At 44.8% G+C, this 17,021-nt stretch overlaps 1 protein-coding gene across 1 annotated transcript in view; it reads left to right on the forward strand.

Moving 5' to 3' along the window:
- Positions 1-14,419: 14,419 nt before the first annotated feature.
- Positions 14,420-17,021, forward strand: part of TAF4B (TATA-box binding protein associated factor 4b) — a 131,579-nt gene continuing 128,977 nt past the window's right edge. The window contains exon 1 of the mRNA XM_062200244.1: positions 14,420-14,756. Coding sequence (XP_062056228.1) covers positions 14,420-14,756 — 337 coding nt within the window. The remainder of the gene's footprint in view (positions 14,757-17,021) is intronic.

A 17,021-nucleotide genomic window follows, 5' to 3' on the forward strand; every position in this document is an offset into this window, starting at 1 on the left:
ATGTGCGCTTTCTCTGTAAGCACAGCCTTCTTGTACTTAGGAACACTGGACATCCTTCAGCACCATGTTTGGGAGCCATTTGAACACTAACAAAAGCACACAAATATGAAAATGGAGGCACTTTGCAAAAAGTATGATTGTTTTACAATAGATGAGTTGAAATAAGAGACACAGTTTCATCTTATTGTCAGTGGGGATTAACGTGCAGGTTGGGCGACTCAAATTTTTATTGTTCTGAGCATGACTGTAAAAGATTGCAAAAGTGCTTTGAGCACTAATTCCTGGGTTACAAGTAGATTTTATTAAGTAGGTGAACTCTCAACTACAGGCTCTTTTTTTAAAAAAACTTTTATTTGATAAGTATAAATTTCAAAAGTACAACTTTTGGATTATAGTGGCTTTTCCCCCCATAACCTCCCTCCTACCCCAACCATCCCATCTCCCACTCCCTCTCCCATCCCATTCTTCATCAAGATTCATTTTCAATTATCTTTATATACGGAAGATCAACTTGGTATATACTAAGTAAAGATTTCAACAGTTTGCACCCACACAGACACACAAAGTATAGAGTACTGTTTGAGTAGTAGTTTTACCATTAATTCGCATAGTACAACACATTAAGGACAGAGATCCTACACGGGGAACAAGTGTACAGTGACTCCCGTTGTTGATTTAACAATTGACACTCTTATTTATGACGTCAGTAATCACCCGAGGCTCTTATCATGAGCTGCCAAGGCTATGGAAGCCTCTTGAGTTCACCAACTCGGACCTTACTTAGACAAGGCCATAATCAAAGTGGAAGTTCTCTCCTCCCTTCAGAGAAAGGCACCTCCTTCTTTGATGGCCCGTTCTTTCCACTGGGATCTCACTCAAAGAGATTTTTTCATTTAGGTCATATTTTTTTTTAACCACCTTGTCTTGAATTTCCATGCCTGAGATTTAGCTGGATCCGAATGCCTTAAGGGCTGATTCTGAGGCCAGAGTGCTGTTTAGGGCATCTGCCATTCTGTGAGTCTGCTGTGTATCCCACTTCCCATGTTGGATTGTTCTCTCCTTTTTAATTATATCAGTTAGTATTAGCAGACACTAGTCTTGTTTATGTGATCCCTTTGACATTTAATCTTATCATTATAATCAATTATGAACTGAAACTGATCACTTTGACTAGTAAGATGGCATTGGTACATGCCACCTTGATGGGATTGATTTGGAATCCCCTGGCACGTTTCTAGCTCTACCATTAGGGGTAATTCTGAGTGAGCATGTGTCAAACTATACATCTCCTCCCTCTCTTATTCCCACTACAGACTCTTGAAATAATGACAATCATATGTGTGAGCTCATACACATCCATATACATGCACTTATACGTAGAGAGTGACAGTGAATGATAACAAGCCAATCAAAGAGTTAAATAGTGGTGAGTGTGGAGGGTATTTGGGACTTATAAATATTGCCAGCTACTCTTCTGTAAGTTTGAAATATTTCAAAATGACGTTGAACAATGTAAAAATTTATAGTATTCCTCTTAAAATACTTGTTACTTTTTTTAAAATTTATTTTTATTTATTTGAAAGGCAGAGTTACAGAGAGTCAGAGGCAGAGAGAGAGATCCTCCACCTTCCAGTTCACTCTGTAAATGGCTGCAATGGCTAGAGCTGAGCTGGTACGAAGTCAGGAGCCAGGAGCTTCCTCCGGGTCTCCCACGTGGGTGCAAGGGCACAAGACTTGGTCCATCTTCTACTGCTTTCCCAGGCCATAGCATAGAACTAGTTCGGAAGTGGAGCAGCCAGGATTCAAACATACGGATTCCAGCACTGCAGATGGCGGCTTTACCAGCTGCTCCACAGCGCCAGCCCCTCAGTATTCCACATGACCTTTAAAGCCCTTCAAAGTCTGGCTCCTCTGTTTACTCAACATCATTTGGGCCCCTCACCCCCCGACAGCCCAGCTTACTCGGACCAATCTCACTGGGCTCTTTTCAATTTCTGGAACACTTCCCTAGCTCCCAAACTAAATTAGATACTGTCTATTATTCCTGTTCAAAGCATCCTGTTCTTTTCTTTCACAGGGTTTATCACGAGTTGCCACTATGTTTGCAAACAATGTGTTATTGTTCAAAACATGTCATGAATAAATGATAATTATGAAGACATTTTAGACATGGAATTATACAAGTGACCTGATTTAAACATCTAGGCTTGGGGCAGGCACTGTGGCATAGCGGGTAAAGCCACTGCCTGCAGTGCCGGCATCCCATATAGGGGCCAGTTCGAGTCCTGGCTGCTCTACTTCCAATCCAGCTCTCTGCTATGGCCTGGGAAAGCAGTAGAAGATGGCCCAAGTCCTTGGGCCCCTGCACCCACGAGGGAGACCTGGAATGAGCTCCTGGCTCCTGACTTCAGATCGGCAGAGCTCCGGCCGTTGCGGCTAACTGGGGAGTGAACCAGCAGATGGAAGGCCTTTCTCTCTGCTTTTCCTTCTCTCTCTGTGTAACTCTCTGACTTTCAAGTAAATAAATAAATCTTTAAAAATAAAAAAAAATAAACATCTAGGCTTGGGAAATTATTTAGGTAAAGTTAAGTTCTAAATTGTATACAAAATTATTCATATATTTTGCATAGTAGAAAGCATTTAATGGACAGGGACTAGAAAATAATATGCAAAAATGAGAATTCAACCAGAATGATGGAGTTATCAATAAATTACAAATTAGAAAAAAATTTTTAATACTGCTTTTTTTTTTTTTTTGACAGGCAGAGTGGATAGTGAGAGAGAGAGACAGAGAGAAAGGTCTTCCTTTGCCGTTGGTTCAACCTCCAATGGCCACCACGGCTGGTGTGCTGCGACTGACGCACCGCACTGATCCGATGGCAGGAGCCAGGTGCTTTTCCTGGTCTCCCATGGGGTGCAGGGCCCAAGGACTTGGGCCATCCTCCACTGCACTCCCTGGCCACAGCAGAGAGCTGGCCTGGAAGAGGGGCAACCGGGACAGAATCCGGTGCCCCGACTGGGACTAGAACCCTGTGTGCCGGCGCCGCAAGGCGGAGGATTAGCCTGTTGAGCCACGGCGCCGGCCTTAATACTGCTTTTTTAAAAAGTGTTTACTTCTGGCCTGGGAAGCCAGCAGATGATGATCCAAGTACTTGGTCCCCTACCACCCTCATGGAAGACCAAGATGGAATTCTGGGCTCCTGGCTTTGGACTGGCTCAGACCTGGCTGTTGTGGCCATTGGTGGAGTGAACCAGCAGATAGAAGATTTCTCTCTCTCTCTCTCTCTCTCTGTCTCTCCCTCTGTCATTCTGCCTTTCAAATAAATAAATTTTTTAAAACCCAATCTCAGGTAAAAGAATGATGGTAATGATTACAATTATTATGTTAGAGCTTAGAGTATAAAACTCTCCCTGATCACAGACTGGAATCAGGAAAGAGTAAGGCTGAAGGCATGGAGCCAGCTCAGGGTAATTCAAGTGAGAACTTTTGGGTTTTTGCTGAGAGACAGAGGGAATGAAGATTCTATGATATTACAGATTTGATGACAGGACTGGCAGGATTTAATGACTCACTGACATGGCTGAAGAAGAGATAAAGCTGAGATCAATTCCTAATTTTACATCTTGAGTGACTGGAAGGAATGGGTCTAGCCCACTGATATAATGATTATAGGTAAAAGCAGGCTTGAAGATGAGTAACAAGGTTAGTTTCGAACTAGTGGATCATCCAAGTAGAGATTGGAGGCAGATATCTTTATAGATCTGGAGGCCAGGAGAGAAATCTGGGTCAAAGACATAAGAAGTCAGAAACATATAGGTAGAAATTAAGACATAAAAGTGAATTTTATCACCCCAAAAATAATATACTGAGAAAAGAAAACTGAAGTATTTGTTAAAACTCTTTTACTGCATGAAGGATGGTAGTAGGATATCCAGACAAGACAAAATCCCTGCCTCTGGAGGACTAGTCCACAAATTAGGAGTAGAATAGGTAAAAGAGAAATATTCTTTGTCAAGTATCTATTATGTATTTATGTTCTCTCTTTGAGTCCTGAGATGAACGTGACACAGTTTCAGTGATCAGGAAGTTCAGTTTAGTGGAAGATGACAGGCATGAAAAGCAGCTTGAACACTAAAATACAGTAAGTGCAATGGTAAAGTGCTATGGGGTAAGAAAGAGTGGCAATGAATTCATCCAGAGGGGCCATGATAGACTGTTCACTTTTCAAGGCCAAAAATGAATTGGTGTGGTGGAACATGGATTTCAAGGGAGATAAAACAATGTGTGCAAAGACATGAAGTTGAGAGACATCTGTGAAATTCCTGTAGTTCTTTATGATGTCAATGGAAGGCATGCGTGGGAATGTCACAGATGAGAGCACTTGGACAGTTTAATAGGTGTTAGATCATAATAAGCCTTGTTTGCCATGCTAACCACTTGAGATCTTAATCCTGTGGGTAATGACAGTATGTTAAAATTGATATGTGGGAGATTTTCATTTTAGTAAAATCATCCTAGAAACAGTGATGGGTATGGATTGGATTGGAGAAAGGGGAAAAATGTTAGAAGGGAATTTACATCACAAATATCCACCTATGGGGCTGGCACTGTGGCGTAGTAGGTTAAATCTCTGCCTGTAGCACTAGCAACCCATATGGGTGCTGGTTCAAGCCCTTCTGATCCAGCTTCCTGCTGATGTGCCTAGGAAGACAGAGGAAGATGGTCCAAGTCCTTAGGCCCCTTCACCCATGTGGGAGACCTGGAAGAAGCTCCTGGCTCCTTGCCTCGGATTGGCTTAGCTCTAGCCATTGTGGCCATTTGGTGAGTGAACCAGTGGATTGAAGATCTCTCTCCCCTCCTCCCGCCCCCCGCCTCTCTATCTCAGCCTTTCAAATAAATAAATAAATTTTAAAAAACAAAAGTTTTTTTTTTTTAAAAAAATCCACCTATAAGAGTTTGTGGCCAAGAACTCTGCCTTATCTTTTGCTGTCATAGATAAATGGTCTATTGCACTTAACAAAGCCCAAAGCCTCCACTCGGGTGCTACAATCCATTCCTTTTTGTCTTCAAGGAAATGGGTTCAACAACAAATCTCCCCCTCTCCATTCTTCTATCAGCAGTTTTATCTCCTGAATGAATCTTTTCATCAGTATACAAGCATTGTTGTTGTTTTTTTTGTTTGTTTTGTTTTGTTTTGTTTTTGACAGGCAGAGTGGATAGTGAGAGAGACAGAGAGAAAGGTCTTCCTTTTTGCCGTTGGTTCACCCTCCAATGGCCGCTGCGGCCGGCGCATCTCGCTGTTCCGAAGCCAGGAGCCAGGTGCTTCTCCTGGTCTCCCATGCGGGTGCAGGGCCCGAGGACTTGGGCCATCCTCCACTGCCTTCCCGGGCCATAGCAGAGAGCTGGCCTGGAAGAGGGGCAACCGGGATAGAATCCGGCGCCCCAACCGGGACTAGAACCCGGTGTGCCGGCGCCGCAAGGCAGAGGATTAGCCTGTTAAGCCACGGTGCCGGCCTCAAGCATTGTATTATCACAAAGAAAAATTCTTTCCTGACTGCATCCCCTACTACTATTCTACACTACTTCTCTCCCATTTTTTTCAAACAATAAACTGTACTACAGTTAACTGAGGCTGGTTTGTTTGTTTTGAGGTGTAGAGAGGGAAAGAAAGAAAGCTCATATCTGCTGGCTTGCTCCATCCCCAAAATGCCTGCAATGGGGATTCTCCCACATAGGTGGTGAGGACTCAAGTAAGCCATCATCTGATGCCTCCCACGCTGTGCATTAGTAGGAAGTTGGAAAGGAGACCAGAACGGGGATTCGAAGCCAAGGTCTCCGATATGGGATGCTGGTATCTTACCGAACATCTGCCCCCTTATTGTTTCTGGAACATATCCTAACCAGGCTTTCACCATCACACTCCACAGAGACTTCTCTTCTAAAGGTTACCAGTGACTTCCGCACTGTGTTTCTGTATCTAATGGCTACTCAACAGTTCTCATTTTACTTGACCTATCAGCTGCATTTGACACATTTGATTACTCTCTTCATCTGAATCTCAGCCACTTCTGCAGTTCCAGGACTCTACACTCTCCTGATTTTCTCAGTGGAAATTCTATCTCCATCTTTTGAGTCCTCTTCAATCTCACCATTTTCTTATTTTAAAATTTTAAAATATTTATTTTGAAAGAGAGAGAGAGCTTCCATTTGCTGGTTCACAACAGTGAACCAGTGATGAAAATATCAACAACAGTGGAGTCTGAGTGTGCTGAAACCAGAAGCCTGGTCTCAATCTGGGTTTCCCAGGTGGGTGGCAGAGATCCAAGTACTTAGGTCAACACTTCCTGCCTCCCACGGTCTCTATTAGTAGGAAGCTGGAGTCAGGAGCCAGACCTGAGTATGGAACCCAGGCATTCTCATATGGGATGCAGGTCTCTTAACTGGTGTCTTAATCAGCAGTTACACACTTGCCCCAGCCTGACATTTAGAATTAGAGTACTTGGGACTTGGGCCTCTTCTGGTCTCCATTTATATTCCCTTCCTCCATGATCTTACTGAGTCCAGTGGGTTTAGAAATAATGTACCTATACCTATGTCTATCTGGCTATCCCTCTTTCTTGAATTCTGGATTGGATATCCAGCTACTTATTGCATTCATTCCCTTAGTACATTTTGTGTGCTATATATATAAAAAAAAAAAAATACCTGAGCCTGGGTACTTTATAAAGAAACGAGGTTTATTTTGGCTCACAGCTCCTGAGGCCCAGTGGGACAACCACAACTGGTGAGGGCCTCTGCTGCATCACAGCATGGCAGATGGCATCGCTTGGTGGGAGCTCATGAGAGAGTTTGTGGCCCTGGGTAAGAATTCTGCCTCTTACCAGGAGTTAGATTGGAAGGTGCTGGGAGAGTTTGCGCAGCTATGTGGCATTATGTGATTTATACTTTAAAGCCTCACTCTGGCTGCTGTGTGTGAATAAACCAAGAGTACAAAGACAACAGTAGAGAGACCACATAAGGAGGCTATTGGTGAATCCAAGTGAGAGACCAGAGTGTTGTACACCAAGGTGCTAGTGGAGGAAGTAGTAAACCATGGTCTAATTCTGGGGATATTTTGAAAGGCAGGTCAACAGGTTTTCCTGATAGACCAAGTATTAAATATGAGAGAGAAGTTTTTAAGAATGGCCCAAAGGTTTTGGTCAGAGCAAATTGAAAGTCTGAGTTGCCATTAATTGGAATAGGTAAGACTGCTGTGGTGGTTGGAAAATCAAGGATATATTAATTTAATTCCTCAATGCAACAGTGTTAGGACCTAATTAAGAGATAATTAGGTCACGGGAAGCTCTACCCTCGTGAATGGGTTAATCATATCTTGAGGGAATTCTAGCTCTTATGGGACTAGATTAGTACTCCTGATGGTGAGTTGTTATAAGTAAGCTAGCCCCTGCTCTGAATCTTTCTTGCTTCCTTTCTCTCCATGTGATTTGTGTGTGTGTGTGTATGTGTCTTTCAGCCTTTCTCTGCTTCTCTTTCTTTCTTTTTTTTTTTTTAAGGTTTATTTATTTAGTTGAAAGGCAGAGTTAAAGAGAGAGAGAGAGAGAGAGAGAGAGAGAGAATCTTTCATCTGCTGTTTTACTCCCCAAACAGCCACAATGGCCAGAGCTGGTCCAGTCTGAAGCCAGGAGCCAGGAGCTTCTTCCAGGTCTCCCATGTGTATGCTGGGGCCTATTCTGCTGCTTTCGCAGGCACATTAGCGGGAGATAGATCAGAAGTAGAATAGTCAGGACACAAACTGATGCCTATATGGGATGCCTGTGTTACAGGCAGCAGCTTTACCCACTATACCACAACGCCAGCCCCTTCTCTGTCTTTCAAATAAATAAAAATAAGTAATTAAAAATTTGAAAAAGATTTGAGGCTGATGCTGTGGTGTAATAGGTTAAGCATCAACCTGTGGTGCTAAAATCCCATATGGGTGAAGGTTCAAGTCTGGGCTGCTCTACTTCTGATCCAGCTCCTTGCTGATGGCCTGAGAAAGGTCCAAGTGCTTGAGACCCTGCACCTGCATGGGAGACATGGAAGAAACTCCTGGTTCCTGGCTTCAGATCGGCCCAGCTGTTGTGGCCATTTGGGGAGTGAACCAGCGGATAGAAGACCTCTCTCTCTCTCTGTCTCTCCCTCTCTGTCTGTAACTATGCCTCTCAAATAAATGAATAAATCTTTAAAAATAATTCCTGAAGCTGTGGCATAGTGGGTAATGCTGCTGCTTGTAGTGCCGGCATCCTATATGGGTGCCAGTTTGAGACCTGGCTGCTCCACTTCTGATCTAGCTCTCTGCTATGGCCTGGGAAGGCAGTGGAAGATGGCCCAAGTGCTTGGGCCCCTGCACTGCCATGGGAGACCCTAAGAAGCTCCTGGCTTCGGATTGGTGCAGCTCTGGCATTGCAGCCATTTGGGGAGTGAACCAACAGATGGAAAATCTCCCTCTCCCTCTCCCCTTCTCCCTTTCCCTCTTCCTCTCCCTGCACCTCACTGACTCTGCCTTTCAAATAAATAGTCCAATTCCTTCATGCTTTTGTTTTAAAAAATTTTAAAGAGATTTATACTTGTACAGATACTTTTACTGACATGAAAAAAAATGATTATGGTGTATTGTCAGATGACAAAAGATGTTATAAAATGGTATGTAAAGTATGGTCCACATGCCTGCCCCCTGCAAGGCTGTATGTTATTACTGATTACTATGAGGATTCCATCACATGAATGGGTTTCTCATGTTTAGATCTTTCTACTGTATACAATTTTTTAGCAATATTATTTTAAATAGTAAAAACTTTTAAAAGTGTCCCAGAATTTATTAAAGCCTTAATGGAGGCATAAAAAATGGAAGTCAGGGGTAGGTGTTTGGCCTGTTAAGAAGCTGGTGGGACCATCCACGCCCATGTTGGAGTGCCTGGGTTAGAGTCAGTTCCTCTCTGGATCCTGCTAACGAGCACCCTGAGAGGCAGCAGGTGATGGCTCAAGTGGTTGAGTCCCTGCTATACATGTGTGAGACCCAGATTCAGTTAATAGCTCCTAGCCTTAGCCTTAGCCTCAGCTGTTGCAGGAGTTGGGAGACTGAACCAGATGAAAAATCTACCCCCCAACTCCCTCACCCCGGTCTGAGTCTCCCACCTGGGCAGCAGGGACCCAAATTATTGAGCCGTCATCTGCTGCCTCCCACGGTGCATAATAGAAGGAAGTTGGAATCAAGAGGGAGGCTTTTGATTTTGATGTGGGACATTGACATCCCCTGTGACAACTTAACCACTGTGCCAACTGTCTGCTCCTGGAGTTAAAACTTTTTAAGAGCTTCAGCCACATTCTTTTTTTTTTTTTTTTTTTGACAGGCAGAGTGGATAGTGAGAGAGACAGAGAGAAAGGTCTTCCTTTTGCCGTTGGTTCACCCTCCAATGGCTGCCGCGGTAGCGCGCTGCGGCCGGCGCACCGCGCTGTTCCGATGGCAGGAGCCAGGTGCTTCTCCTGGTCTCCCATGGGGTGCAGGGCCCAAGCACTTGGGCCATCCTCCACTGCACTCCCTAGCCACATTCTTTTAAGAGGAAAGGAATGACAGAGTGAATCATGTTGTAGAAGTATGTTTTGTTGCAGAAATTATCAAAATGTTCTAATGAAAAAGCACACAGTGGACCAGGTTCAAGAGTACAGAACTTGAAGGTATTTGTTGCTGAATTATTTTAGATTTTCTCAGGCAGATTTTTTTTTTTCCGCTGGTTTCATCCCACAGTCTTCTCCCTCTAAATTCTCCATGATAGGGGTCAGATTGTGGTGCAGTGAGCCAAGCTGCCACCTGTAATGCTGACATCCCGTACTGGAGCACAGGTTTGAGTCCTGGTGGCTCCACTTCTGATCCAGCTTACTCTGAATGCACCTGGGAAAGCAGCAGAAGATGGCCCACGTACTTGGGTTTCTGCCACCCAAGTGAGAGACCAGGATGTGATATCGGAGACATACCCCCTTAATGAGCCAGTGGGTTCTTGCCTAATATTCAGAGAAGAATTCTGAATGTTAGCATAAATAAATGAAGCAGTATGATAAGTTTTAAGCTTTTATTTAATGAGAGAAATGCACAGGAGAGTGAGGGCCCAAACAGAGAGAGAAATCTGGATTCATACTGAATACCAGGAGCCAGCCACATGGAAGGGCATGCAGACCAGAAAGCATGGGGCGGGTAGCGAAGGCGCAGGGCAGCAAGGGCCTACAATGGCGAAAGAAGCAAAAGGCAAAAAAAAAAAAAAAAAAAAAAAAAGAAAGAAAAAGGAAAGGCTGGGCCCATGGTGTGCCAGGCCTTTAATCCACTTCCAAAGTGGAGTGGTTAATTACCCTGATTGACAGGTGGGTGCACAGGTGTGGCCAGGTAGGGATGTGAGGTCACACAGGAGCGTGATGAAGGCATGGTCTTCCAGCTCACAAACCTGATCAATTTTATCCTATATGCCTGCCTATGACAGATGGAGATCTGGGCTCCTGGCTTCTGCCTGGCCCAGCCCTGGTCCAGATAGAAGACTTCTCTTTGTCTCTATTACTCTGTTTTTCATATAAATAAATAACTTCAAAAAAAAAATTCTACAGAGTAGCAAACTTTGGTTCATTTTCTGAAGAGACCTTAGGTACTTGAAAAGTCAAAAGGACAATGTGAATAATTTATATTGTTCACTCAATAACCGTATCTATAGTCTTTGGTTCTGCCCAAGTTAAATTGTGTTATTCTTGTTCATGCAAAATAGTGAAATATTGGAAGTATGAATATTATACCTGTTCAGTTTTCTTTCACTACCTGACTTGATGAATATAAATAGACATTTAATAACATAGTCCTTTTTTTTAAAGATTTAATTTATTTATTTGAAAGAGTGAAATGACAGAGAAAGGGAAAGACAGAGAAAGTGAGATCTTCCATCTTCTGGCTCACTCCCCAAATGATTGCAACAGCTGGGGCTGGGCCAGGCCTAAGGCAGGAGCTGGGACTCCATCCTGCTCTCTTACATGGTAACAGGGGCCAAAGCACTTGGCCATCTTCTGCTGTTTTCCCAGGAGCATTAGCAGGAAGCTGAGCCAGAAGTGGAGCCACTGGGACTCCAGCACTCTGATATGGGATTCAGGCTGTATAAGCCTTGGCTTAACCTGCTGAGTCACAATACTGGCCCCCATAGGTTCACTATTTAAAAGATAAATGAATACATATTTTTTCAACTTCTCTAATTTTACAAATAGTTTAACAGATCAACATAATAAAATCAAAATATTATCTTCCTCTTTCATTTTTTTAAAAGATTTTATTTATTTATTTGACAGGTAGAGTTATAGACAGCGAAAGAGAAAGGTCCTCCTTCCGTTGGTTCACTCCCCAAACGGCTGCAACAGCCAGTTCGAAGCCAGGAGCCAGGAGCCAGGTACTTCTTCCTGGTCTCCCGTGTGGGTGCAGGGGCCCAAGCACTTGGGCCATCCTCCACTGCTCTCCCAGGCCACAGCAGAGAGCCTGGAAGAGGAGCAACCAGGACTAGAACCCAGCACCCATATGGGATGCCGGCGCCGCAGATGGAGAATTAACCTAATGCGCCACAGCGCCGGCACCAGCCCCTCCCCTTTCATTTTTTACACAGAGATAAAATGCTGTATTTTGCCCTCCCCTAAGTGTTGTTTTATTAAATTTTTATAGGAAGAAAATGTAAACATAAATGTTTTTAAACTCCAAATTGAGGACAGTGGTTATCAGTGCTGGGTAAGGAAGAGCAAAATCTTTGGAATTAGGAAGTTAAAGTTCCCATCAGCGAGACAGATGATAAAATAAGGATAAAGAATTAGAAGAAAAACGTGGGTGATCAATTTGAAGAGAAAGTATGCAGTGGTTCCTCAGCCAAACCTCTTTGTAACTCGATTGAGGTTAATTGCATATCTAAACAAAGTATGAGGATTGAGGGTGGATCTAATGGAAGTTTAGAAAGGAAGAATTTTCAAAGCATACTTTGAGTCTTCCTTCCACAAGTATTTATTGAACTATTTAGTTACTACACGGAAAGAGGAAAATCAAGGCTAAACCATTTGCCCAACGAGTGAAGCACAGATCTAAGATTCAATTCCACTACACTATACGAAAAACATTTCACTGAAAATGTTGTGTGGCTCCACTCAATTCATTTACTTAGCAAATATTTATCAGCTACTTTGTATGTTCAGAGTAGTTTGCCAGGACAGTGTGGGATATATGATGAATCAGACATTTGTGTAGTAGTGGAAAGAGATGTACTTTGGCATCTTACAGACTGGTTTGAGTTCAGCTTCTTGGATAAATTACTCTTTTAACTTGTTGTTAAGACAGTAAAATGAGGCAGTTGTTTAAGAAAAAAATGTGTGTGTGTATTTGTGTGTAGATTTTCATAGAGACCAGCACTTGGGACATAAGAGAAACTTAAAAGATTTTGCTTTCTTCTCCTCAACTCTACACTGAGGCAATTGCTAAGGTAAGTGCTCAGGTTGGGACTGATTTAAATAAGGAGATGGGTTCTTGATTTGGACTGGTTGATGTGGGAGAGAGCAAAAGGAGTGAAAATGTGGAGATCTTGTGGGTAGGTCCTATTCATGGGTGTTTATAGAAAGAGAGAAAATGAACTTAGATTGTCAGGTTGCTTCCTGTCTTAAGTCAGTTTGGGTCACTAAAACAGAAAAACCACAAACGGTGTGTATTTAAGCACAGACATTTATTTCCCACACTTCTGAAGGCTGGGAAGTCCACTATAAAGGCAGATTGGGTATTTGGTGAAGGCTTCCTACATAGCAGTCTTTTCTTTCACTATAAACTCACAGGGAGTAAGAGGTTTCTCCTGGTTCTTTTAAAAAATATACTTAGTTTTGACAAATAAAAATTACCTATATTTATGGGGTACATATGATGTTTTGATTTATATGCATTGTTGCATGACTAATTCAAGTTAATTAAATCACTTCACATGCTTAACATTTTTGTGGTGGGTGGGACCTCACAATTTACTCGCTACCTAGAGGGCCCACCTTCTAATACCATTAAGATTCAACATATTAATTCTGAGGGAACACAAACATTCAGACTACAACACCTATTTGCAAAATCTTCACTATAGTGTTATTTTCCACAGATGGACAATATCATGACAATAGCCTGAAATCCATGTTATGTTTTCTGACTAGATTATGGCCCGGGAAGTTTTTTCATGTTGACGGTATTACGCATTCATTCAACGAAATCCTTTCACTTAATCAGAGATTGCCTAGAGTTGAACTTCAGATCTAAAGGAGCTGAAATCTAAGGAGATAGGACGCGAGACACAGTCCCGGTTTCCAAGAAGATGGACACCAAGGCAACTGAAGTAAGTTTACAGGTACTACAGACATCTAAACACCAAGAAAAGATTTTCCATTTTAGGTTTCAGTCAGCTCAACCCTAAAACGACCTGAAAACAGGCACATTTTACAGACTCTAAAATAACGCGCCATTCTTATTTTCACCACGTCAACCGGCGTGTTCATTTGAGCAACGCTGAAGCGTGACTGAGTTCTCATTGACTTAACCTTCTCCAAAATCAGCCCGCCACGTTTCCCACTGAGAAACAGAAGCCTGACGGCTTCTTCAGGCTTCCCGAGAACCACGCAACTGGAGACGCCAAGGACCGGAGCGCCGTTGCCGCAGTTCTCCGGGAGCCGTCCGCACCTCCCACGTGACGAGTCTGCCCGTCTTCCCCTCCTTCCCCCATTCCGGGCAAGATTCTAACGCCCTCCAGAGCCGTGCCTAGTGACGTCACGAGCGCGATTCCGCCCCGTGGCCAATCAGGCGGCCGCATTCCGGGGAAGCCCGGGGTGGCGCTGGCGGCTTGGCGCGTGCGCGAGGGCTCCGCGTGGCTATATAAACATGGCTGGCGTGGCCGCGCAGCCTGGCCGAGCCTAGAGTGTGTAAGGGGGGCTTTGGGGGCGCTCTGGGTCTGTAGTTTTGAAATTTCTGGCGGGGGAACAGAAGCGAAGAGTTAGGTCCGGAGGTGGGGGCCTTTAGTGACGCCCTTCCGGAAGCCGCGGGCTCTGCTGCCGCGGGACCCGAGGCTGAGGTGCCCGGCTGAGCCGGCGCACGTGTGAACACCGGTGAGGGACCGGCAAGCGGCGGGACCGGTGGTGCTGTCCAGGGCCGCCCCAGCTCACGCGGACGCGGGGGGAAGGTCCGGGACGCGCGGGTCCTGCTGCCCAGTCGGCGTCGGCTACTTTCTGCCGCGGCCCCTGCGCCTGTCGCCCGCGATGCTGTGGAGCCCCAGCTGCACTGGAGTCGGCGGCCGCTTGCCAAGCCTCTCTTCTCAGCTCCCGGAACGGCAGCGCCGCAGCTGCCGCTGATCCCTCAAGGGGATGCCCGCGGGCCTCACTGAACCGGCGGGCGCCGCTCCCCCAGCTGCTGTGAGCGCATCGGGCGCCGTGACCATGGCCCCTGCTGGGGCTCTCCCGGTGCGGGTGGAGAGCGCTCCCCTGGGCGCCGTGACTAAGGCGCCTGTTAGTGTCTGCGTGGAGCCCTCGGCGTCCCAGCCTCTGCGGTCCCCCGTGGGGACCCTGGTGACCAAAGTGGCTCCTGTCAGTGCTCTTCCTAAACTCAGCGGCGGCCCTAGGCTGCCTGCGCCTCAGATAGTGACCGTGAAAGCCCCCAACACCACGACCATCCAGTTGCCGGCTAATTTGCAGCTTCCTCCAGGTAGGTGGATCGCCTTTTCCAGCCTTTACAGTGGGTCCCCTCGCGGTGCCCCGGGAAGCCTCGCAGCTCTAGATGGCTGCTCCTAGCTGGTAGCGCTTAGAAACTCCGAGCCTGGAGGACCGATGCTAATCTTGACTTTGCGAACCTGCACCCAGGAAGCAGCCCGTGGGCAGTGATTTTAGCTTTCGTCTTCGCTCGGTTCATATTTTAAGGAATCTTTTCACCTAAGTGACACTAAGAGCTGGAGCAGCATCTTTAGGAAAGTCCTGGAGGCACTGGCCCCTGGGTCGGGGAGTTGGACAGGAGATAGCCAGAGTTCCTTTCTATGGGGAGAAAGAACCGGTTGATATTTCCACACGCATGGATATTGTGATATCACAAGTGTAATTTAAAATTTCTGTGTGTTAAGACTGAAAGGCAGTTTTCCATGTATGCCAGCCCGAGTGAGAGAACTGCTGTCTAGTACCAGAAACAAATGCTGCTTCCTGCACAAGCATGTGATGTGTACCGAGTGTAACTTGCATTCAGGGAATCCCTCTCCCAGGGAACAAGTGTCAGAGGTGACAGACACGGCAGAGAGGTGCAGTTGTTGGACTTGAAGGGATGTGTGACCACTGCTGTTCCTGAGTCTTTGCTTCTTTCTGGGGCTGTTTATTCATGATCCACACGGAGATTTTGCGTCGTGATAATTCTCATATTGTGAATACGCTGAATGAAACCTGAGGGTTCGACCTTCTGTCTTTCCTCAACTGTGAAAGTCTCTTGGAATTTGTTTTCTGTTAATTTTGCTAAGCAGTCATTGGAACTCTGACCAGCAAAAATAGTAAAGCAGTGGAGACATTGATTCAAAAAGATTTTGGAAGCCCCTAGCAAAATGGCAGGGGCTCTTTCTTGTAGCTACTAGTGTACTTGGTCAGGAACATTTGGAATAGATTATGTTCTTTACTTTTGATGACATTCTGTCTCAGTTTATGGCCCACAAGGTGCACACAGTTGTTCAGGCTCTCTGCAGCACTGTGTACCTTGTTTGCTGATTCTGAGTTGTCCTGTTGCATACAGACTCATACAATAAATTTCTGCCTGGTTACTGATTTGTTTAGAAATACTCAAAAGGAAGGAAGATAGGGAGGGAGGAAGGGAATGTCATTATATTCTTAGAATCATATCTATGAACTATATTGAATTTGTTTAAACTGAAAAAAGTTCACACAGAAAAAAAGTATTATTATTAAGACAGAACTGTCAATAGTGAAAATATTCCAATAAATTGGAACAGATTACTTATTGAGGGTTTACTGTTTACTATGCTAGATTTTTTCTCTATGTTATTTATATTTTATTTGTTGGACATAAAAGGCAGGTAGCAAACATGGAAAGAGGTCTCCATGGATAAATAATTTGCCCAGTGCCAGGCAACTCATAGGTATGTCAGAGGGAATTTGAATCTGGATCTGTTTAACTGTTTCCACAACACTGTGGTTACTGCTTGCTTGTATACTAAATAGCTCATTGTGTATCATTGCTGAAAGGCAATTTAGAGAATTAGAGAGCCTAATGTTTGATTTTATATGCCAAGAAACCAAAACTGAAACTTGGCCTGGGCTAAATAGCAGGAAACTAAGAGAACAGCCTGATTATATCCATTATATGACACTGAAATATTTTCTGTGGAGCCAACTTTTGGCTTAGTGGTTAAGACACTGGTGGGATACCTGCATTCCAAATCAGAGTTCCTGAGTTCCAGTCCCAGCTCCTCTCCTGACTCCAGCTTCCTGCCATTGTGAACATTGGGAGGCAACACGTATCTCAAGTACTTGGGTCCCTGCTACCCACCTAGGAAACATGGATGGGGTTCCCAGCTCCTGGCTTCAGTCCCTTGGTCATTGTGGGTATTTGGGGAGTGAACATGTAGATAGGTACTCTCTCTGACTCTCTGCCCCTCAAATAAAAGAAATTTGAAAAGATAATTTTTATGCTATTGACCATGGAAAACCCCCCTCAGAAAAGAAAGGAGATAATTTGTCTTTAGGAATTGTTGATGGGGCCAGCACCATGGTGTGGCCAGTGGGGCTGCTGTCTGTTGCGCTGGCATCCGAATGGGATCTGGTTCCTGTCCCCAGCTGACCCAGCTCCCTGTTGATGTCCTGTAAGGGCAGCGGAGTGCTTGGGCCTCTGCCCCTATGTGGGATACTGAAAGAAGCTCCTGGCCCCTGGCTTCGGATTGACCCAGCTCTGGCCGTTGTGGCCATTTAGGGGGTGAACCAG

Source organism: Lepus europaeus, chromosome 9, assembly GCF_033115175.1.
Source record: "Lepus europaeus isolate LE1 chromosome 9, mLepTim1.pri, whole genome shotgun sequence".
Lineage (NCBI taxonomy): Eukaryota > Metazoa > Chordata > Mammalia > Lagomorpha > Leporidae > Lepus > Lepus europaeus.